The following is a 24557-nucleotide window of genomic DNA, read 5'->3' on the forward strand; positions in this document are numbered from 1 at the left end:
AGGGACTGTCCTTTTTTGTTAATCTGTACAGCGCTGCGTAACCCTAGTAGCGCTCTAGAAATGTTAAGTAGTAGTAGTAGTAGTAGTAGATCTATATTGAAAAGGAGTAAAAACACAGCAGAACTCCGAGGGTCCTCTGACTCTAAGGGCTGCCACTCTGCCTCCTTACCATTAAGCTTGACCTTCTGAAATTGTTCTGACAAATGGGACTGAACCCATCATAATACAGTACAAGCTAACCGCAAAACATGTAGCTGAGATAGAATGACACCATGATTAATGGTGTCAAATGCAGCAGTGATGCCAATAAAAATCATCACATAAGATATATGTAGGTCATTTAACCCCTCTAATAAAGAATCAAGCATGCATATCGAAAGAGTTTCAAGCCCATGTTTTGCTCAGAAGCTATGCCAATGCTGGACTAAAGTGCAATGCTGATCTTCAAAATCATCTAGCTGAAGCAGAGCTGCATGCTCCAGAGGTTTGCTCCAAAAAAACCGTAAACTTGATATGGAGTGGTATTTAGATGGATCTGAAGGGTCCAGAGAAGGCTTTTTCAATATTGGTCATGTTGTTTGTGTCACGTAATACTCTATATGTGTACAGGTGGCAGGTAAGCCTTTTGTTTGGGTGAGCCTTTTGTTTGAGGAGGAGGAAGAGGGACAGAGTAGAAGTTGTTTCAGTTATCAAGGCGTGTGTAAGCAGGCTCAGATGTATCTTTAAAATGAAAGAGTTAAATATCATTCTGTAGACTTGTGCAGTTCCTTCAGCTGCAGGACCTGGTTTGGTTGTACCTTTTGCACCTCTCTAAAGATGACTCTGACTGTTGTTTTTAGCAATGTGTAACACTATCCCGAAATGACTGCTCCCAGACAATTGCAGGAAAACACCTGAACAAATGTCAAAGCCAAGAGCTTAACTAAATATACAAAAAGGGAAAGAGTATCCTCTGCTAGTACTGCAAAATATAAACTTAGGAAAACTCTTTTGAATGTAAGCATATATGTAATTAGGAGGAAAAAGCCTCAAGAGAAGCACCTCTTCGTTCCATAGCAGTGTCAAGAGAGCTAGGACTTCTTCATCACTGGCAAAAAACCTCCTTCTTGCGACCGTCAGCAAACTGAACAGACTTTTGTGGATTGACCAGTGGTTCTGATGTAGCATCGGCGAAACGGAGGTCAGTGTTGACCACGGTCATTAAGAAAAGTCAGAACAACAATGAGATTCAACGGAATTCAAACATGCGTGGGATAAGCATAAAGGAATCCTGTGCCGAAGGAATGGATCCTCAGGAGCTTAGTCAAGATCGGGAGGCGGGGCTGGTGGTTGGGAGGCGGGGATAGTGCTGGGCAGACTTATACGGTCTGTGCCAGAGCCGGTGGTGGGAAGCGGGACTGCTGTTTGGGAGGCGGGGATAGTGCTGGACAGACTTGAACGGTCTGTGCCAGAGCCAGTGGTTGGGAGGCAGGGCTGGTGGTTGGGAGGCGAGGATAGTGCTGGGCAGACTTATACGGTCTGTGCCAGAGCCGGTGGTTGGGAGGCGGGGCTGGTGTTTGGGAGGCAGGAATAGTGCTGGGCAGACTTATACGGTCTGTGCCCTGAAGAGCACAGGTACAAATCAAAGTAGGGTATACACAAAAAGTAGCAAATATGAGTTATCTTGTTGGGCAGACTGGATGGACCGTGCAGGTCTTTTTCTGCTGTCATCTACTATGTTACTATCCACCTTATAATTGAAAGAGAAAAACGCCTAGATTTCGACCCAAATCGGGAGATAGACGTTTATCTCACAAAAACGAATAAATCGGTATAATGGAAAGCCGATTTTGGACGTTTTCAACTGCACTCCATCGCGGAAGCGTACAAAGCTGACGGGGGCGTGCAGGAGGCGTGGCAAAGGTGGAACTGGGGCGTGGTTATCGGCCGAGGAGAGATGGGCGCCTTTCGCCGATAATGGAAAAAAAGTATGCGTTTGTAGCTAGAATTTAGGGCACTTTTCCTGGACCCTGTTTTTTCACGAATAAGGCCCCAAAAAGTGCCCTAAATGACCAGATTACCACCAGAGGGAATCGGGGATGACCTCCCCTGACTCCCCCAGTGGTCACTAACCCCCTCCCACCACAAAAAATGATGTTTCACAACTTTTTATTTTCACCCTCAAATGTCATACCCACCTCCCTGGCAGCAGTATGCAGGTCCCTGGAGCAGTTGTTAGGGGGTGCAGTGGACTTCAGGCAGGTGGACCCAGGCCCATCCCCCCCCCACCTGTTACAATTGTGCTGCTTAATGCTTAGTCGTCCAACCCCCCCAAACCCACTGTACCCACATGTAGGTGCCCCCCTTCACCCCTTAGGGCTATAGTAATGGTGTAGACTTGTGGGCAGTGGGTTTTGAGGGGGATTTGGGGGGCTCAACACACAAGGGAAGGGTGCTATGCACCTGGGAGCTCTTTTACCTTTTTTTTTGTTTTTGTAAAAGTGCCCCCTAGGGTGCCCGGTTGGTGTCCTGGCATGTGAGGGGGACCAGTGCACTACGAATCCTGGCCCCTCCCACAAACAAATGCCTTGGATTTATTCGTTTTTGAGCTGGGCGCTTTCATTTTCCATTATCACTGAAAAACAAAAACACCCAGCTCACAAATTGTCGAATAAAACATGGATGTCTATTTTTTTCGAAAATACGGTTCGGTCCGCCCCTTCACGGACCCGTTCTCGGAGATAAACGCCCATGGAGATAGACGTTTTCGTTCAATTATGCCCCTCTATGCCTATTGATACTGTTGTCACTTGAATTTCAAAAGTGTGTTGAATCAGGTTGTTGTTTTTACACACTATAAACGAGGAGGTTTTTTGCCAGTGATGAAGAAGTCCTAGCTCTCTTGACAGTGCTGTGGAACGAAGAGGTGCTTCTTGAGGCTTTTTCCTCCTAATTACATATATGCTTACATTCAGAGTTTTCCTACGTTTATATTTTGCAGTAAAGCCAAGAGTTTAACAGGGACACAGGTGATTATTCCTATCCACTGTGTGTACCTTCGCTTGGCACATAGTAAGTATAAGCTCATTTAGTTCAACTATAGAATACAGCTCTCTTCAAACAAGCCTGTAATGTCTGTTGCTGCTACGGTATCACTTCAGGCCTCTGTCTCATATCCACTGCTCTGTTGGTCACAGCTGTTTTGCAGATTGTAGCAACCATGATTTATAGTGCTCATGATATTTCTGGATGGCTGTATTATAGAAATGTGCACACAGAATATGTATGCCACATATTTAAAAAGTGCGAAGTGTCTGTAACAGGCTTGGCTTTCTGTAGAATGGTCTTCTGCTGAACACTGGCCATCAGTTGACTTGGACAGTATATGCTCACAATCGCTTTAAAGCCAGACTCTTATGCCTTCATAATGGAACAAACTATCATGTACCTGATGCCTTCATGGTTTCCTTTCCTGTATTTTTATTTTCATGTACTCATACAATGATGTTATTAATGTGAGAGTTTGTTTTATTGATTCCTTTGCTAGAGAAGACTGACGTAGAATAATTCAACAATGGTGTTGTGTCAATGACTTTCAAGATTATATAGGTTCCTTGTTCTGATGCAACTATAAGGTAGAAGACACCACTATTTATTTACACCATAGTCCCAATATAATGTGGAAGACTTACTTACACTGCTTTGTAAGTAAGTCCACATTATTTATTTATTTTTCAAACTTTTATACCGCTTATACCTAAGCGGTTTACAAAACACAAACACAGCTATTGGGTCTCTGATACCCCCATCAGCACCCACACTCCAGTTCAATAGGCTGCACATTTCTTGAAAAATCAAATGGACTTTATTAAACATAATATCCACACATTAAAAGTGAATGTGTTCACAACACAAAAAACACAGGCTAAAAATTAATATCCTGCTTTAGTAAGTGAGTCCACAGTTGATTGTTTTGATGTTTCTTCCATTTTGCAATTTCAATAATCGATTTCAAATGAAGAATATGAATCATGTCCACATTTTCAGATAGCAGCCATTGAAGAACAGTATCCATTGCCGCTAAAGCCAATGTAATTTTTGGTGGTGGAGGTGGAGAGTCATCTTCATCACTGCTGTCCTCAGATTGATTTTCAGTATGTCATGATGACTTAAAGCATTCGCTGCAATTATCTGGTCATTTAGACAATCATATGTAGGGCACATGTCATCGATATGAATCCATTCCATAGTGTCTTCAATACCACTCTGCGCGAACAGTTCTTGACACAGAGCTTCCATTGTCTCTTCAGAGTCTGACTTACCTTCCGGTTCCCCTGTTTCTGGTGCAAACATTTCATGTAACCCTCTCTCCTAGCACTTTTCAGTTGTAGATGGCGTTATTACTACTACTACTACTCCTACTATTTAACATTTCTAAAGCGCTACTAGGGTTACTCAGCGCTGTATCCCATGCTCTTCCTGCTAGATCAAAAACACTGGTGAGTGTTTTTTCAGACATTCAGTTATGGTTATTTTCTCATCAATGATCAACTTTATTAAATTTATGTGATGATGTATCTTGAATGTTGAAAGACACCTTGGTCCAAAGGTCTAGAGGTACCTCTTCGGGGCAGGAAAGAGCCCCCTCTTTCCTGCCCGGAGCTGCTAGCTGCCCTGCATCCTCCTGTCCTGGTGAGTCCGGCTCTCGGCGTTTCAAAATGGCTGCCGAGAGTTGAAGCAGCCTCGCGAGACTTCAACTCTCAGCGGCCATTTTGAAACGCCGAGAGCCGGACTCACCAGGACAGGAGGATGCAGGGCAGCTAGCAGCTCCAGGCAGGAAAGAGGGGGCTCTTTCCTGCCCCGAAGAGGTACCTCTAGACCAGTGGCGTAGCCAAGGGTGGGCCTGGATGGGCCCAGGCCCACCCACTTTGGGCTCAGGCCCACCCAGTAGCAGCGCACCTATGATGTGGCTGCCAGAGGCATGGATCCCTATGCCTCACCAGACAAAAACTCCCAACAACTGTCCCTCCTGCATACCTTGTAAATAGCAGATCTTTGCCTGCAGCGAGCTGCAGCTGATACATACTATTCGCCCCAGCCCCATAGCCTTCCCTCTGATGTATTCCCACCTATGCGGAAACAGGAAGTTGCTTCAGAGGGACGGCTGTGGGGCCAACATGAGCAGTGTGTATTAGTTGCTGCATGTGAGAGAGGGAGCATGTTTGAGAGACCAAATGGCATGCAGGCGAGAGAGGAAGAGACCAAATCACTTGTGGGACAGGGCAAAGTTATTCTGCCCACCCATCCTGGGCCCAGGCCCACCCAAAATTGGATGTCTGGCTACGCCCCTGCTCTAGACCACCAGGGATTGGGATAGCAGAGTAAGGGGAGGGGAGGGGGAGGAGAGATGACAGGGGGGAGGTGAGGGCGTGGAAGGGGCGGGACAGGGGACGAGAAAGGGGCAGCTCCCCCCAGCGAAACGACACCCCCCCGGTACATCTTTACCTGCTGGGGGGGGGGGGGTGGCAGCGCGCATCTGTCAGCAACGCTCATTCCTTGCTCCCTCTGCCCCGTTACAGGAAATAACCCGTTCCGGGGCCAGAGGGAGCAGAGAACGAGAGCTGCCGACAGACGCGCGGCACCCCGCCAGTGGCGTGCACCCGGGGCGGACCGCCCCCACTGCCCCCCCCCCTTAGTTCGCCTCTGAGCCAACCCTTACTTGCTTTAAATTCCTTTCCCTCTGCTTGTAGCCCCGCTGTTGGTCTAGTTCCTTTTTTCTGCTTGACCCCTGATTATTTCTCTAGAGACAGGTGTTCCTTGTGTTCGTTCTTGTGTCTGCATGTCTCTATTTGTGTTTTTCCTGATTTTAAAAGGTCTAAGGCTTGTAGCTTTTCTTGTACTAACCATGCTTTTCTTTTCCTTTTTTTAGAATTTCCATGTTAGCCAATACTGCCTTGCGCCAATTCGAAGAACTAGATCAGAAATAATTAGCTCGCACCTGAAACACATAAAAATTCTGAGGTCCAAGCTCTGACCACATTGTAACTGATCCCACGTTAAACTGAGCAGCATTATAACGGGTCTGTGGTATACTTGAATATAGCTCATGCCTTTTCACTCATGGTGAGTTACATTCAGGTACAGTAAGTATTTTCCTGTCCCTGGAGAGCTTATAATCAAAATTTGTACCTGGGACAAAAGAAGATGAAATGGCTTGCCCGACGTCACAAAGAGCTGCAGTGTGTTCTGAGTCCTGGCAAACCATGAAGGCAATTAATACTACAGTAAATAGAATTGTAGTGATCAAAGTGATTTAAAAGTGGAGATCTGAAAACCAGAACCAAGTAGCACCACCATCATTACATCTGATCAATGACATAGCTAGGATTGAAAGGGTCCTGAGGTGGAGAAATTAAAATCCCCCGCCATAACACCATCTCTCCCAAGGTAGTCAGGGATGGGGAGGGAGAGAGAGGAAACTCCTTCAGAGTTCCAGTAAATAAACCCTGCAAAAACAAACACAATCCAGACTCATATAGAAAGTCTGTCATAGTAATAATACATATAAAAATTGAAATATAAGCTATCAGAGATGCATATTTCCCAAAGCTGACATATTACAATTAATAAATTCACCAAAAAAAAAAATCTACCTCTGTTGTCATTGCTTTGGCCCCAGGCCCTCTCTTCTGATTTTTTGTTTCTTAGCTCTCTTACCAGGGTCTGTGTCTCTTTGACATTTCTCTGCTATATCCACCATCCATCTTTTCTCTGCGTCCATTATTCATCCTATCCAGCATCACCCCACTGTTTCCCTGTCTCCATGCTCCCTCCGTGCCCAGTATCACTTCTCTGTGTCACTGTCCCTCTCCTTCCCTATGCTCAGTATCTCTCCTCTCTCTTCCTTTCTTCCTGTACCCCCTACCCTGGGACCAGCATTTCTTCCTCTCTCTCCTGCTACCCCTTGCCCCTCCCCAACCACGGGACCAGCACCTCTCCCTCTTGTACCCTTAATCCCCTCCCCCTGTGGTCTGGCATCTCTCTCTCTCTTTATCTATTGGTCCAGTGTCTCTCCTTCTTTTTATCACATTACCTTTTTGGTTTGAGTCTCTCTCCTGTCTCTCTCCCCCCCCCTAACTCATGTGCAGGTCCAGTATGTCTCTCTGCTCCTCCCCCCATGCATGGGTCCGTCATCTATGTATCCCCCCCCCCCCCCCCAGCATTGGCTTGGCATCTCTTTCTGCCCCCCTCCCCAGTGTAGGTATGGCATCTCTCTCTGGTCCCACATCTTCTTCCACACCCCTACTCTCCCCCACAGCCAGTAGAGGCAGGCAGCGCGTCTTTCCTCTGCCAAGTCTGCCCACAGGATGTGACATCATAGAAGGTAGGATGCAGCAGAGGAAAGGACCTGATGGGGTCAGCCACAGGTGGCCTGTCTACAGTACTGCCTCTGCCAGATGCAGGGGAGAGCAGGGGACTGGAAGAAGATGGACCTGTGTTGGGGGAGGAAGAGAGTGATATTAGACCCCAGGGGGAGTTGGGTTTAGGAAGACAGATAGTGGGGTCAGTAAGCAGAGGACAGCAGGTGGCCCCTAGTACTGGGTAGCCATGGGCATTTTGCTGGGCTCAGTTAATATTAGCTACGCCCCTGCATCTGATCCAAATACAGTGAAGCCGATACTGAGACCACGTGAGGGAGCCTGGCTAACTCCCATGGTTGGCGGTCAGCCCGGATATTCAATGCCAGGCCATCTCCAGTGACCGGCATTGAATATTTGGGTCTTTTCTGGCTGGTTTAAATTTAATTGGCCAAACCGATATTCAGCACTGGCCAGCTAAGTTTAAACCAGCAAAAGATATTCCACCTATTTAGGCAGCCTAATTTGGCCACCAAACAGCAATGCGCCAAATATCAGCGGATAGCCAGTTATATCGTGCAATACAACCAGCTATCTGCTAAGAGATGACCACCAATATTCAGTGGGTATAACCAGTGATGTCCCACTGAATATTACTGGATAGATGAGTGGAGGAGTGGCCTAGTGGTTAGAGCACTGGTCTTGCAATCCAGAGGTGACTGGTTCAAATCCTGTTGCTGCTGTTCCTCGTGATCTTGGGCAAGTCACTTAACCCTCCATTTGTCTCAGGTGCAGACTTAGATTGTGAGTCCTCCTGGGACAGAGAAATATCCAGTGTACCTGATTGTAACTCACCTCGAGCTACTACTGAAAAAGGTGTGAGCAAAATCTAAATAAATAAAGTACCATTTAACTGGCCAGGAGCTGTTCCTGGGTTGTTAAATGGTTTTAAATATCAGGAGTGTGTCCATAGCCTGTGTGCTGTTAATTTTTGGATTGGTTGGTTTGTATACCTTGTTTGTGTGTGTGACTGTGTTCTTTATTCTATTATACTGTAAATCACCTTGATATGCACAATTTGGCAGTATAGCAAGTTGTAGTAAACCAGACCCACAGGACATTTTCTGAAGGGCTGAGTCAGTCAATGTTACTAATACAAAATCATGAAGCCAAGCAACAGCTTCCTCACATTCTGACTTCAGTTTTGGTAGGACAGTCCTTGACAGTGTATGAAAGTGCCTGCATGTTACCAGAGCTACACAAAATGTACGTGGTGAACATTGGCAGCCCTTGCTCATTTCATATCTACTCATATGACACACCTAGAAATCAAAGTATCATACCAGTTGACATACTGGCAAAATGCTAACTATCCTAGATAAAAGTATGGGCTGTGCTATTTTAAACCAAGGAGTTTATGTTACTTGTACTATTTTAATATACAGTGCATCCACATCTCTTCCCACCTATACATATTAGCATTGACTTTTTGAATATCATGGGAATAACCTGCAAGATGCTGCAGATACACCCTTCAACATCATGGTTATGATTGCATCAGAGCTCCATTAATTCATACTTGATAGTTTGTTAACTAATTTAGTTGCACGCACATCTTAAATCTACACTGAAATTTCAACACCCTATATACAATCCGGGAGTATATGCATGGATACCTATGACTTTCTCACCAAGCTACCAAGAGATCTTATCACTGCTCAACAGCCTTTTCACAGGCTTTTCTAAAAGTCATAGATAAATCGTAGATTTCTGTGAATGCCTTAGGTATCATTGTGATGTGGACATTAGATCAGATCTCCATTTTGTTTCTTTTTGTCAATTTAGTATATTAAGAATATGTAATTGGGCACCCTCCATACACTTGGGATCCAGAAGGGGTCAATAGTATGGTTTGCATCTCTAAGACATAAAACACACAACATTCTAATTTATATATAAGTGAAATTGTGCACCTTTTGCATCGTCGAAGGCTTCTGGGGTTAGGGAGACTAGCTGGAAGTTTCTTACACTCCACGCAGAATTTGAATGTGTCTTCCATTTTCTGAAACATGTCAAAGTATGTATGGATCCCAAAGTCTGTGGCTGGCTTCCTACCATCAACAGCTGACCTAAATGAAAAGAGCAACAGCCAATGAGATCACAGTATATCATGTACTAAATACATGAAACTGCCTAGTAATGAAGATGGTAGAACAGTATAGTATTAGAACTAAAAAAAAAAACACCAGGATATACTGTATGCATAGAATTTTTAGTAGAAGGGACCTGAAGAAAGCTAGACATCAAATATAATACAATGCAGTACAACACCATGTAAAATACAACACAGTATTTATGTTCCATAATTAGCTATTTTGTTCAATACAGAATAAGTTCTGAAGCACAGAGACGGGAACTGGCAGACTAAATAGGCCACACACCTTTTTTTCTGCCATCAGATTCTCTGTGTCTATACATGTATTACTTGATCTCCATCAAAATTTATATCTATTTATTTCAGTTATACCTTTTGAGCAGAGAATTACATGTTTATCTGTACCTGTGGAGAAAAAAGGGGAGAAGCTGCACCACTGCACTAGCTGCTATACCAGTGCGAGTAAAAACCTTTTGATAAGTAGAGTGTCTCTGTTACACCTGTTGGAATAATAGTGATGTTCTTTCAATTCACCTTCTAATAATAAAGACCTTATACCTGTGATGACAAGAATAGAGCCCCCAATATAAAGGGGGTGGAGCTCCTCTCGTATGAAGAAAGGCTAAAGAGGTTAGGGCTCTTTAGCTTGGAAAAGAGACGGATGAGGGGAGATATGATTGAGGTCTACAAAATACTGAGTGGTGTAGAACGAGTAGAAGTAAATCGATTTTTTACTGGTTCCAAAAGTACAAAGACTAGGGGACACTCGAGGAAGTTATATGGAAATACTTCTAAAACAAATAGGAGGAAATATTTTTTCACTCAACGAATAGTTAAGCTCTGGAACTCTTTGCCACAGGATGCGGTAACAGTAGTTAGCGTATCTGGGTTTAAAAAAAGGTTTGGGCAAATTCCTGGAGGAAAAGTCCATAGACTGCTATTGAGACAGACATGGGAAGCAACTGCTTGCCCTGGGATTTGTAGTATGGAGTGTTGCCACAATTTGGGTTTATGCCAGGTACTTGTGACCTGGCTTGGCCACTGTTTGGAAAACAGGATACTGGGCTAGATGGACCATTGGTCTGACCCAGTATGACTACTCTTATGTTCTTATGATATGGAGATCCTCTTCCAATGTCAATAAGAATGTAAACACTATAAAGAGAAGTCTGTAACTAGGGGCCCACATCTTAAGAATACTAGCACATATGCACCTAAGTGTACACTATCTGCAAAAGTACCAGCAGGGCACCTGAGTGTTCTGTAATAGTGCGGGTAAGTGACATGGAGGGGCATTTTCAATATGACGTCTAAGTCCAACTTTGGACATTTTGATAAAAACATCCAAAATCTGAATAGGAAAGAAGGTCATTTTCAAAAATAGAAAAACATCTATCTTAATTTTCAAAAATAGTGTTTTGAACAAGGTTTTGTGATTTGGACATTTTGGGGGGTTTTTGGTCCATTTTCGAAAAAAGAAAGTCCAAGTGCAAAATGCACAAAATCAAGCCATTGGGAAGAAGGAGGAGCCAGCATTTTTAGTAGATTGGTCCCCAAGACATCCCAGGAAAGCAATAGGGCACCCTAGGAGGCACTGCAGTGGACTTCATAAAAATGTTCCCAGGTACACATCTCATCATTGCTCCTTTATCTTGTCTGCTGAGACCCCCCAAACCAGTGGTGTGCTGGAGCCGGCTCGCACCGGCTCGCAAGAGCCGGTTGTTAAATTTTCTTCCGGCTTGCAAGCCGGTTGTTGAAAATAGCGAGCCGGCTCTGGCTCTCCGCCCTCCCTCCTCCTTCCCTCCGGATCCGCCTCACCGCCCGCTTGTTTTTTAAATTCTTCGCTTCCAGCGCCGAGTCGCCGACTGTCCTGAGTCCTCCCTTGCCGATTTGTGCTTTAAAAATGGTCACCGAGACTTCCAGAGGCGGCCTCGCGAGACTTATATTCCACCAGTGTCACTATGCTCATGTTAGCCCTTTCCTCAAGTCACTTCATTGGCTCCCTATCCGTTTCCACATACAATTCAAACTCCTCTTATTGACTTACAAGTGCATTCACTCTGCAGCTCCTCAGTACCTCTCCACTGTTATTTCTCCCTACACTCCTCCCCAGGAACTCTGTTCACTAGGTAAATCTCTCTTATCTGCACTCTTCTCCTTCACTGCCAACTCCAGACTCTGTTTCTTCTATCTTGCTGTACTATATACCTGGAATAAGCTTCCTGAGCCAGTACATCAAGTTCCATCTCTGGCCATCTTCAAATCTAGGCTAAAAGCCCCACTTTTTGAGGCTGCTTTTAACTCCTAATTCCTATTCACTTGTTCAGTACCCATGTCTGTTTTATCATTCTCACATTAAGTAATTCCCTTCTCTCTTATTTGTCCTGTTTGCCTGTCTTGATTAGATTGTAAGCTCTGATGATCAGGGACTGTTTCTGTATGTTCAGTGTACAGCTCTGCGTACGTCTATTAGCGCTATAGAAATTATAAGTGGTACTAGTAGTAGTAGGGTTGCCCAGTAGAGGGAGAAAAGGAGGCACCCAGCAGCTTGCCCCAAACAGCTTCTGCCAAATATGTTTCATGTGTATGATGAACAAAATCCAACCTAGATGGCTTAGCATGCAAGAAATACAGACAGGACATAGGATATAAAGAGGGGCATTTTCGAAAGAAACGTCCAAGTTTCGATTTGGACATCCTTGCAAAATGGTGAAATCTAGGGGCGGGGAAACCCGTATTTTCAAAACAAGATGGACGTCCATCTTTCGTTTCGAAAATGCCATCAGGGACGTCCAAGTCCTTAAATTTGGACGTCCCTAGACATGGATGTTTCTGACTTTCTGCAATTTTCAAAACCAAAGACGTCCATATCAAAAACGTCCTAATGCAAGCCATTTGGGTGTAGGAGGAGCCAGCACTTGTAGTGCCCTGGTCCTCCTGACATGCCAGGACACCAACCGGGCACCCTAGGGGGCATTGCAGTGGACTTCATAAAATGCTCCCAGGTACATAGCTCCCTTACCTTGTGTGCTGAGCCCCCCAACCCCACCTAAAACCCACTACCCACAACTGTACACCACTACCATAGCCCTTAAGGGTGAAGAGGGGTACCTAGATGTGGGTACAGTGGGTTTGTGGTGGGTTTTGGAGAGCTTGTTGTTTCCTCCACAAATGAAGCAGTTAGGGGGGTATGGGCCTGGGTCCGCCTGTCTGAAGTGCACTGCAGTACCCATTAAAACTGCTCCAGGGACCTGCATGCGCTGTCATGGACCTGAATATGACATCTGAGGCTGTCATAGAGGCTGGCACGAAATATTTTTAAAGATGTTTTTTGAGGGTGGGAGGGGGTTAGTGACCACTGGGGGAGTAATGGGAGGTCATCCCCGATTCTCTCCGGTAGTCATCTGATCATTTCGGGCACCTTTTTGTGCCTTAGTCGTAAGAAAAACAGGTCTGGGTGAAAACGTCCAAGTGTTCATCAGGGATGTCCTTGTTTTTTTTCGATTATGGGTCAAGGACGTCCAAGTGTTAGGCATGCCCAAGTCCCGCCTTCGCTATGCCTCCGACGCCCCCTTGAACTTTGGCCGTCCTTGCGACGGAGTGCAGTTGGAGGCGTCCTAAATCGGGTTTCGATTACACCAATTTAGACATCCCTGGGAGGACGTCCATCTTCCGATTTATGTCGAAAGATGGATGTCCTTCTCTTTTGAAAATGAGCCCAATAGCCACTTCTTCCAGCAAAACAAAGGATCAGCATGATTAGTCCCCCAAATATCAATCTCAAAGTTGTCTTAATGGAGAGGAGGAGTGGCCTTGTGGTTAGGGTGGTGGACTTTGGTCCTGAGGAACTGAGTTCAATTCCCGGCACAAGCAGCTCCTTGTGACTCTGGGCAAGTCACTTAACCCTCCATTGCCTGCTGCATTGAGCCTGCCATGAGTGGGAAAGCATGGGGTACAAATGTAACAAAAATAAAACTAAATTATAGGTGCATAAGTTTATAGATGCTGCATAGTCTTAAACCATTCCTGATCAGAGCTGATTTTCATAAAGCAGTGCAGGAGCTAGCACTGGTTCCCATGGACTACTGTAATATAGTGTGTCTTGGACTTTTTGCCTCCTCAGTCAAGGCCTTGCAACTGACACAAAATATGGCAGCCTGCTTCTTGACAGGAAGCAGATGCTACAAACATCTTTCTTCAGGTCTGCTTTAATTACTGGCTTCCAATTAAGTGGTTTGTAAAATTTTTAAAGCACTCCTGTTGATGTTTATAGCCCTAGGATTATTTGTCTTACTGCAGTTAATGTTCCTATGGCTTAATATCAGATGCCCTAACTGTACCTTCAGCTTGCATCCCTCCTAATGAACTTTCATACCCTCTAGGCTCCTAGCTTAGATTTTGATTATTAAACTCAACAGTTTGAATCACCCCAACCTCATTCTTCCTGGAACAATCCTATAAAAATGTAATTGGACATCTTAAATTAAATATTAAAATTCTGTTTTGGGCTTATCTTCATAATGAGGCCAGTTTCCAAATTGGCTTGTGATAGTTCTTTGAATTAGTGTGACAGTCAGGACCTAATATTTTGCTTTGATTTTAATTGATCTTTGGCACCCTAGGCAACTGTCTACTCTACCTAATGATTATGCCAGCCCTGGTTTCTTCTAGTCCTTGTGGTTCGTTCAGTCTCTAGACCATGTTTTGCTGCAGATTTCCTCCCTGAGGTTGGTGGAAAAAGCACTTTCTTGGTTATAAGGCCTAAACTATGGAACAGTTTGCTTGTAGGGTTAAGGTAAGATTTCTTTGCTAAATATTCATAAAATGATGAAATAATTTATTTCTGAATCTGCCTTCAAAGTAGTGAGGTGGCCTCCATGGGATATAATGACTGAAGTGACTTTAAGTGACTGTATATTTGTTCTGTAATTTAGAACTAAACTTATGTTCTCTGACATTGTGCACATGTTAATGTGTTGTTCTGTTTACATGTAGAATGTATATGTTTTATTAGATTTCACAGAGAACTGTTTGAAGTCTACAGGATACTAATAATTTTAGATAAATGAATCTAAAGTGGGAAGGGCCACATACCTGTGAAGATAAAGCAGAGATGTTAACTCTAGGTAATGTCCACAAATGAGTCAATTTTGCATATGCCATGACACCTCAACACTATGAAAGAGTGTGTTGGTGATGATCTCAGTTTTAAAGGCGGCCCTACATTTCTCCTCTCTACCTGCAGAGGTCCATTTAATTGTGGTTTTGTCCTCTTAATTTCTTCATTAATTTTTGTAGTCTGTCTCCTGCTACAGTGAGTCCATGAGTCCATGATGGTAGCATAGCCGTGAAGCAATTTTTGGGTGAGCCAACAGATGAGTGGCCATGCATTTTCTCTTCCCTCCCCCCCTCCACTCTCCTATGAAATTTGAAATTAAAACAACTCAGGTAGCGGGGATCACCAGACCCTGCCAGCTGAAAACATCTGGAGCCTGTTGCCCCACTCAGAAAAGAGTGGCACTTTCAGCTGCTGGCATCATAGGCATGCTCAGTTCTCAGGCACGAACTGAACATGCCCATGGTGCCAGCATCAGTGGCTAAGAGTGCTGTCGCTGATTGCCACACTTTTCTAACAGGGAGGCACCACTGGTGGGTGGGCCTATAGAGAATGTGAAAGGGCCCAGGCCAGCATAGGCCTACCCATGGCTATACCCCCGGTCCATGCACAAGCTCTCACTGTGGCCTATATTGGCAGCAGGAATGTTATTTTCATTTGCAGTGTTTACACTATTGTTACCTCCACCATTAGCTCTAGTGCTTTACCTGTGAATGGACAGGTAGTGGGCTCACTTATGGTCTAGTGTCACTTACCTATAATCCTCATAGTTCTTCATGTTCAGCTTTTGCAGAATGACATGAGACAGCCCAGGTACATTGATATCCATGGCCTGGAAGCCCAAGGAATCCATATAATAGCCCTGCAATGCTTCTGACGCTCCTGGATTCCGCTTAGAGGGATGAGACTTAGAAGACGGTCTCTGTTTCCGTTGAGCCATAATAAGTTTGAGGGATTTCAAATAAGCTGAAAGGACAAGGCAAAAGGCTATAACTACTACTACTAGTACTAGGAATCTTTTCTATATCACTACCACGGCGTATGCAACTCTGTACACAAAATATAAGACACAGTCCCTGCTTGAAAGAGTTTACAATTTAGACAAACAGGACAATTCAGATAATAGAGGATTTCATTTTTTACTTGAATTAGTTAACTAGGGTTACCATATGGCTCCAGAAAAAGGAGGACGGATTGATCCAGCAGGGTTTTACTTCCATTGCTTTCAATGGAAGTAATTGAGCCAGCCGGGTTTTACTTCCATTGCTTGGAAAGCAATGGAAGTAAAACCCGGCTGGCTCAATCCATCCTCCTTTTTCTGGAGCCATATGGTAACCCTATAGTTAACCAACATGGGTATTTAAAAGGTGAATGAGAACTTAAGAGCCTCAAAATGATAGGCTTTTAGCCTGGATTTTAATAGGGCCAGAGATGATGTGGGGGGGGGGGGGGGGGGGGGGGAGGGGAGGTTTTGCAGTCTATTTACATATTCCTCTCAGAGAGCACTGAAAGCAGTAGAGCAAGTGGAGCAGAGCTTGGGACACAGGTTATACTCATTAGTTTCAACAGCTGACAGGCATGCCAAGACTGGATTACATCTATTAAATTGAAATAGTAAAACAGTATATAGAATATATGCATGCAGATGTAGAGGGGAATTCTATAACGAGTGCAAAAAAAAAAAAATTAGGTGTCCCAAATCTGTGTGCTAAGATAATATATGCTATAATGACATCTGGGCGCCCAGATTTTGTTATTGAATACAGCCTAAGTTGGCATTAGGCGTGTACAATTGTACCACATTTCAGTTGGTATAAAAGGCCATGCCTAAAGTTAGGCACGATTCCCAGGTAAAACCACACTTAAATTTAAGCACAGCTTATACAATAGCTTTTTTCGATGCCAATTGTAGCCCTTAGTGTTTAGAAAAGTCAGTAATAGAAAACTCAATGGCAATGCAGGCAACTGTGCAGATGGGTCTGTTTGGTAAACTATGATGATATATGATGTTCTAGAGGCAATGCAGGCACTCATTTAGCCAGGTCTGTCTGGCAGGGTATGTGCTCCTCATGTTGACCAGGTTAATTTGACAGGTTGAAAGTAAAAAATATAAGGCAGTTGAGAATCTGGCAGTGGGGGATGCCTTCTCAGGTTCACAGTGCCACTATTTTAACCAATGAAATAATGACTTGTCTGACCTTAGTGGTAGGCAGGCAGACCAAGAACTGACCAGTTGGACATTTTGGCCTCTTCTGGAAAGAGAGAAAAGCTGTGAGAGAGGAACTGGTTGTACAAGAAACTCTCCTTGACTATAAAATCCTAACTGAATCTTGAAAACCTATCTTTACTTTTTCCTGATCCTCTCCAGCCATTGATTTTAGTAACTAGGGAAGAGCCTTCAAGCCTAAGCCAGACATTATTCAGACTGGTGCCATGCCAGTACACTAACAGTCAAGGGAGTATGCGGTAGCACATAGGTGCAGAACCACTTAAGATGCTGTCCTATTAGATGGCAGAGGAAACAGGGAATCCTCACCACCCTCTTGAGATATTAAGGATAAGCAGAGGACTGGTCTATAGAGATGAAGGAATTACACCACCTACATCTACAGGATTCCTAAGGATCCCCAATACAACTTATTGGATCCCAAGCTTAAGAACCAGCATTTGAGCCTCAATGTTCTCAGCCTCAAGGCAGCCAACTTCTGAACTGTAAGTGGAATCCTAAAGTGGAACTATGTTATCTTGCTGCCCACAGCAGAGGCAAGTACTAAAAAAGAACTGTGTTTGGTCACCTACTACATTTCTGTAGTAGGGATGAGGAGACAAGGAGTTAGGATCATTCTCTAGGAAGGAAGTTAAGAGAGTATCAGAGACTTTGTTATTGTTGCCATATTTGCTTATTGCCTCTGCCACATCTCTTTTGTGACTGCCTCTACAATGACTTAGTAAATAGTTGATTCAGAACAACATATTTGTTGTTGGCTGACATCTTGAGTGAGTGAAGTAAATAAAAGTCTGATGTATAGATAATCTGCTTATTTGGACTCCTTGTGTGTGCCAGTCTGAGCCCTAGACCCTTGTAATTATAATTGTAATTAGAAATATTGTTTATGTACTGAGGAATACCACATCTGGGAATGAACTAGGCAATTACTTAGCAGGACACTTAAAACCCCAAGGGTACACAGGGTTGCTAATAACAAAGTGCAGAGCAAAAAATGATTGATAATACATTTAAAATAGTAAATAAGCATGTAGTACCCTACTACCTTGCTCTCTGTCATAAAGGTGTAGTCAAGACATTGTTGAACTGTGGCTTCTGGACACTTGAAGTCTTTCTCAACATGGCTGCCCCAAACTGTCATTTCTTCATGAGACTCTACTATGTATCTGATTGCATGACTCTAAGAACCACTTTGAGTGCAGAAGGGGATTTGGTAATTCATAGGAACAAAAGGGTTGTCAAACTGGGACAGACCAAAGGTCCATCAAGCTCAGTATCTGCTTAAAACTCACCTCTTCAATGCCGTGTTCGGCACCTAACCTCTTGTGAAATATAGTATTACCTACTAGACGGACTCTACACTTGTCTTTAGATTGTACACCTGTCTTTTAGATTGTAAGCTCCTTGAGCAGGGACTGTCCTTCCATGTTAAATTGTACAGCGCTGCGTAACCCTAGTAGCGCTTTAGAAATGTTAAGTAGTAGTAGTATCCTGTTTCCAACAGAGGCCAAACCAGGTCACAAGTACCTGGGAAGATCGCAGAACAGTAAAACAGATTTTATGCTGCTTATCCTAGAAATAATCAAAAATTAGGAAAATGGCACCGCTCCAGCCTAATTTTATTGAAACATACACAACTAGAAAATGGATGGAGCACACCCTGCTGTATGTATCATTATATAATTAAATGGAAGTGTCTCATACAGTCACTAAAGCACCATAGCAGTGTGCTGTATCGAAGCATACGCTTATGTGACGTTTTTTAATCATAGACAACCTCCAACCTCCGATAGTGCAGATAATTGCTTAATAAGTGCCCTTAAAGTCTTAATACTTCCTAATATTAATGTCCAAGTGAAAAAAATCCAATAGGAAACTTTTTTTGTTGTTGTTTTTTAAACACTATCGGTATACATAAAGCTTAAAAATATATAGGCAGGAAAACACACTTATCTTGATATTAGAGATTCTGAAATCTTGTTGTGGTTTAAACATCCTGCATTTTCAATTCTCGTTAATCATCGCTCTGTTCTAGTTCCGGCAACGGCAACGGTTGCTATTGAAGTATATGTAAAGGTGTCCCTTGACAAAGCATTGAAGTGCGAAACAGGCTCCTGTCGGGACTTGGCATATACCGGGACTAGAACAGAGCGATGATTAACGAGAATTGAAAATGCAGGATGTTTAAACCACAACAAGATTTCAGAATCTCTAATATCAAGATAAGTGTGTTTTCCTGCCTATATATTTTTAAGCTTTATGTATACCGATAGTGCTTAAAAAACAACAACAAAAATTTTTCCTATTGGATTTTTTTCACACTGCTATGGTGCTTTAGTGACTGTATGAGACACTTCCATTTAATTATATAATGATACATACAGCAGGGTGTGCTCCATCCATATCCTAGAAATAAGCAGCAGATTTTCCCAAGTCCATCTTAATAATGGCTTATGGACTTTTCTTTTAGGAAATTATCCAAACCTTTTTTAAACCCTGATGCTAACTGCTTTTACCACATTATCTGGCAGCAAATTCCAGAGAGGAATTTAATTTGCTTGTACTTTTGAGTTCAGTTCATAAGAGCCAGCACTGTGGGTCCCAGTAGGTACTGAGCACCCCAAAATTGAGTAAACTCCTTCCTGGTATCTAGGGAGAGGTAATATATATTTGTGTGTGGCACTCCCAATCATTTTGAAATGTTTGCACTTATGCTCCGTTAGAGCGGGGATTCCCATCCCACCAGTCAGGTTTTCAGGATACCCACTGTGACTGTATTATTTTACTTATGAAGTGTAATTTGCCTAATTGACCAGCAGATGGCACTTGTTTTCAGTTTTAAGCTGTTACAGAAAGGCTGTTTTCATCTTTAGCACAAGCAAGGAAGCTCCTGCAGTCCTGTGGCTAGCTACTTTTGAAAGTTGTCGTTCTGGCCTTTGATTGGATGGAGTTCAGATACAACCAGAAGTTATTGGCTTTTCTCTCAATCTTAGTCTGGGAGTACAGAGATAAACATCTCTATCCTGAGATCCTGTTCAAGATTTATGAGCAGATAACTTCCTGAAACACTCCAGGTGCTACCCAGGTAGTAACAAAATGTTTATATAGTTTAATAATTAATCCTATTTCAGTTAGCTGTTATTGTGTGCTGTTTTTCCCATCTATTTTTATGGTTCACTGTTTAATATTTTTATGAAAATAAACATAATTGTTTATTGGCCCTGATGTCCTGGACTGAGAATCCTGGTGGTTTGTGTGTTGGGTCTGTGGATGATTTCTAGGAACTGTGGGACCCCTGAGAGTGTGGCCCCAGTGTCCTAGAAATCAATGGGGAATACCTTGAGAGTGACGACTCGCTCAGAGGCAAATGGGACCCAGTCAGTGGGGTGGAGAGTGCTAATGTAGAGCATAAGTGGCAGGTACAGGCGGACCTGAGCTGTGCTGGGGATAGACCCTCTAAGTGGCCACATGTTTGCCCCAGGCAGGTGGCTAGGTGTTTCATGACACTCACAATGAATATGCATGAGATGCATTTGCATGCTCTAACTCCACTGTATGCATAACTCCATTGTGTGCAAATGTATCTCATGTATATTCATTGAGGGTATCCTGAAAACCTGACTGGCTACGTGTGTCCCGAGAACTGGGTTGAGGACCCTGAGCTACAGATAGAAAGTGTGGGGGGGGGGGGGGGGGGGGGGGGGAGAGAATCAGAAGTGCTGCTTGTGATTACCCAATTAGGTCTGCTGTCTCCCTATAGGGATCCCACAGAGGGTATCCCTGCTACCGCTGGGCAGCAGGAGATAGACAAACAGGTGGGGACTAAATTAAACGATTGTGCTTTGGTTGCTGATACCATCTATCAGGCTTCTATGATCTGTGATTAGAGGGCCATTTGCTACGGCCTACATGCAGAGGATAAAGAATCATGGAGCAAAGTATAGAATACCACTTGGGAGAGATCCTTGGGACTGTGATTAAGCCTTTCTATACACACAGGGGAAACGATTTGTACCAGGTTCTTGAATTAATGAGTCCTCAGAATTTAGTGACATCCATCTTCACCTTAACTATACAGTTATTCACCTGCATCCTATGTAACCCTGTGAATTACAGCTAAATCCTACAATAGTTCTGTGTTGCTTTAACACTTCCTTTCTACATCCCAGTTGAACTCTGCACCTGCTGCCCTCAGAGGGCCTGGGGACAACTGTGTATATTCATGCATATATATTACTGTCCACATTTATTAGTGTTAAAAAATACCTCAAGGATTATGGTGAGCTCACTGTAATGAGAGGATTAACTCTTTGAAGACTATGACATGTTAATATTGTTTCTATTGAATCCAGAGGGGAATAATAAATAAGATGTGAAATTTGTGAAGTGTTCAAGCTCGTTGTAAACATTTGTTTACTCTCTTTATTACAAAGTGAAAAGATTTGCAGAGAAGAAGGAAGAGATCATGAGCAGAACATTTGATGGGGAGAGACACATGGACTAGATTGGATCTTTGGTGCCCCTTGAATATTAAAAAGTTAATCTATGAGTGCTTCAATAGTATTCCTATCTGATACATTTTGGAATTAAGATCTCTATATATTATTTCAGCAAGTATGTTTCCAGTTTTCAAAGTGCATGTCTGCATCATCATCTAATCATCCAGTCTACCTGCTTCTCTTCCACTCATCCTGTCTGCTCCCCAGGGGCTTCAGCACACCAGTATATTAAATTCAGAGCCGAAAACTATGGCTGCCTTCATTAGAGAGTGCTTGAAAACTGAGTAATGGAAGAGAGGGGTGTAGAGATATGTGTGTGTTGGGGTGGGATGGAAAGGGGAGAAGCTGGGGAAGGGAACCCTGTTTACTCACAAAATACATGTGAAGGGGAGTAGGAAGGAATTTGTCTGGGGAGGATAAAAGGATATCTCCCAAAGAAGGTTTGGTTGGTGCATGGGGTACCTGCCAACTTGCTGGGGTCACTGAGAGGGCTTGCTGCAGCAATGTGCCATTTATAGTACAAAACCTGGCTTCCTCATGTATTACAGCATGGTAATACAAATGACAGATTGTTATTACAAAGGTCACGTCTGAAGAAGGGATCCATATAGTCTTAAAAGCTCATGTACAACATCATTCTTGAATAATTTTAATTAATACTGTTCAAAAAAGCCGTCGCAGCCTACTAAAACCCCCAGAGTCCCATAAATCAGGGCTACAGTACAGTGCTGACCAAATGAAGCTCCTCAATAAATGATCCACTAGAGAAGAAACACTGGACAAAACAAAAAAATGAACTCCTCCAAAATGTAGTGCAAGCTACGGGAGTGGAACTGCACACTTAAATGAATAAGGGGGTCTTTTACTAAGCGGTGGTAAGCCCAACATGAGCTCACTGCTTGCTAAACCAGAAGTACTGTTGGGGTACCGCAGCAGCCCAGTGGTAGTTCCCACCCCCAGTGTTTGCCGTTTCCGGTGCTACAAATTTTTTTTATTTTTGTAGTGCTGGTGTTTACCCAGTGGTAAATGGGCAGTGCCACATGCTGCCCAGTTATCGCCACCTCAGTGGGTGACAGTAAGAGTTCCCCCCACCCCAAATATAAATATAAATACAACAATATACATGTTCATATTGGACATTACCTACTCTTCCCCTTGACCCCCAATATATCTATCAATTCTGATCATTAGTCTGTCATAACCTCACTTTGTATTTGTTCATGCCGGTATTGGCGACTGCCACTACTGCACTATGTAAGCCACATTGAGCCTGCAAATAGGTGGGAAAATGTGGGATACAAATGCAACAATTAAATGGCCACGTGGCAAGTACTTCACTTGCCGCATGGCCATTTCTTTTCTTTTTTTAAACCAGCTTTTTACTCACTGTGGTAAAAGGGGGCCTCAGTGCACGCTAAAAACACATGCTGATGCCAGCATAGGCCCCCTTTTGCAGCAGCTTAGTAAAAGGACCCCTAAATAAATAAGAGAGTCAGTAAACCTTTCAGTGTTAAAGCCAATGAACGCCCTTACAGTGGGTCACTTATGGCTATCAAAGTACACATCTACATTTAGGGCTAGACTCAGTAAATAGTGTTCAGTGCTCAAGGCTATTCTACAACGGGCACTAAGAGACCATTATAGAATAGCATTGAGTGACAATTTTAGTGCCCTTATTTGGATTCCAGAACTCACCTGCTGAAATCAGGTATAATTCCCAGTGCCCAATTTATGCACACATCCCAGGAAATTCTATAACATTGCGTGCAAATTTTAGGAACATCGCTAACCCACCCATGTACCTCCAATGGCCATGCCCCCTTTTGGGTTTTGGGCTTATACTGTTGGCAACATGTGCGCACAAATTCAAATTGATGCCAATTAGCACCCAATTATTGCCACTAATTGGCTCATTAGCAAATTTAGTTGACCTCACTTTTTGAATCCACGCTCAAATATTGGTGCCCAATTTTGGGCGCCACAGATAGAATCCGGGGATTATAGCATTGTATAATGTATGAAGTGATCTTGAGTATATAACGACATTGGATTATACTGTAAACTTTGATAAGAACTTTGATGGCCAAATAAGACTCATTGTAAGGGCATTAATTGGCCTCAACACTGAAAGGCTTCCCGGTTCTCTTTACTTATTTATTTATTTATTTATTCATTTATTTATTTAAGTTTGTGGTTCCATTCTCATAGCTTGCAGTATAGTTTTGGACCAGTCTGATTTTGTTTTGGGTTTTTTATTTTTCAAATTAAGCTCCCAGCAAAACTATAGCGCTAGATTCTATATATGGCACCAAAAAAAATCCAGTGCTATTCTATAAGCTGCGCTTAAAGTTAGGCTGGCTTTATAGTATAGTGCTTATCCCAGGAATTGTGCCTAACTTTAGGCGCAGCCTGCATGTGCAAATTGGGCTGAAGTATCTGAAGAGAAGATTTATATTTTATGTGCACCTGCCCATTATGGAGGTAACTCTATAAGGATCCATCTAGAGTTAGGCAGCATGTCTGCATATAAATACTAGAATTCTAGTCATTTAGGCACCTATGTGAACACATATGTGTATAACTAATAATGCAGTATGTGGTATTCTCTAAGTCAGTGGTTCCCAAACCTGGTCATGGAGGCATCCCAGCCAATCAGGTTTTTAGGATATCTACAATGAATATTCATGAGAGTGATTTGCATGCACTGCCTCCACTGCATGCAAATCTCTCATGAATACTCATTGGGAATACTGACTGGCTGGGATGCCTCCAGGACCAGTTTTGGGAACCACTGCTCTAAGTATTCATATGTTTCAATAGTATGTACTTTGTAGGTGGGCGTTCACATAGGAGGAGTCTGGGTGGAGCATGGGAAAGGTACCCAAGCATGAACTTATAGAATACTTTATTATGAGCATATTTACCAAATCTAGGTGCAAGCATTTACTTCCGTTCGATGGCTGACATAGGCGCTTGTGCCTAAACACAGATGTGTGTATATATTTAGGCTTCTACTTTCCCTTACAGAATAGGCTCAAGTAGGCACCCATCTATAGAATTGCCCTCCACTGCATCCTCTCTCTTCCCCCTCAATCATCCATTTCCTCATTACTCCCTATCAGCTATCCTTCCCCACCCCCCCCCCCCCCAACAAACACACAAACAGCTTACCTGATTCTGCTTTTTCCTATGCACAGCCTCAGCAAACCCTGCTTCCCTATCT

General features: G+C 43.3%; 1 protein-coding gene across 1 annotated transcript in view; it reads right to left on the bottom strand.

Moving 5' to 3' along the window:
- MSS51 (MSS51 mitochondrial translational activator) overlaps window positions 1-24557 on the bottom strand; it is a 100077-nt gene that overhangs the window by 54394 nt on the left and 21126 nt on the right. Inside the window, exons 2-3 of the mRNA XM_030212645.1 lie at window positions 15364-15574; window positions 9311-9466 (exon numbers count right to left, since the gene is read on the bottom strand). Of these exons, the coding sequence (XP_030068505.1) occupies window positions 9311-9466; window positions 15364-15548 (341 nt within the window). The 5' untranslated portion in view covers window positions 15549-15574. The remainder of the gene's footprint in view (window positions 1-9310; window positions 9467-15363; window positions 15575-24557) is intronic.

The sequence above is a fragment of the Microcaecilia unicolor genome, chromosome 8 (assembly GCF_901765095.1).
Source record: "Microcaecilia unicolor chromosome 8, aMicUni1.1, whole genome shotgun sequence".
NCBI lineage: Eukaryota > Metazoa > Chordata > Amphibia > Gymnophiona > Siphonopidae > Microcaecilia > Microcaecilia unicolor.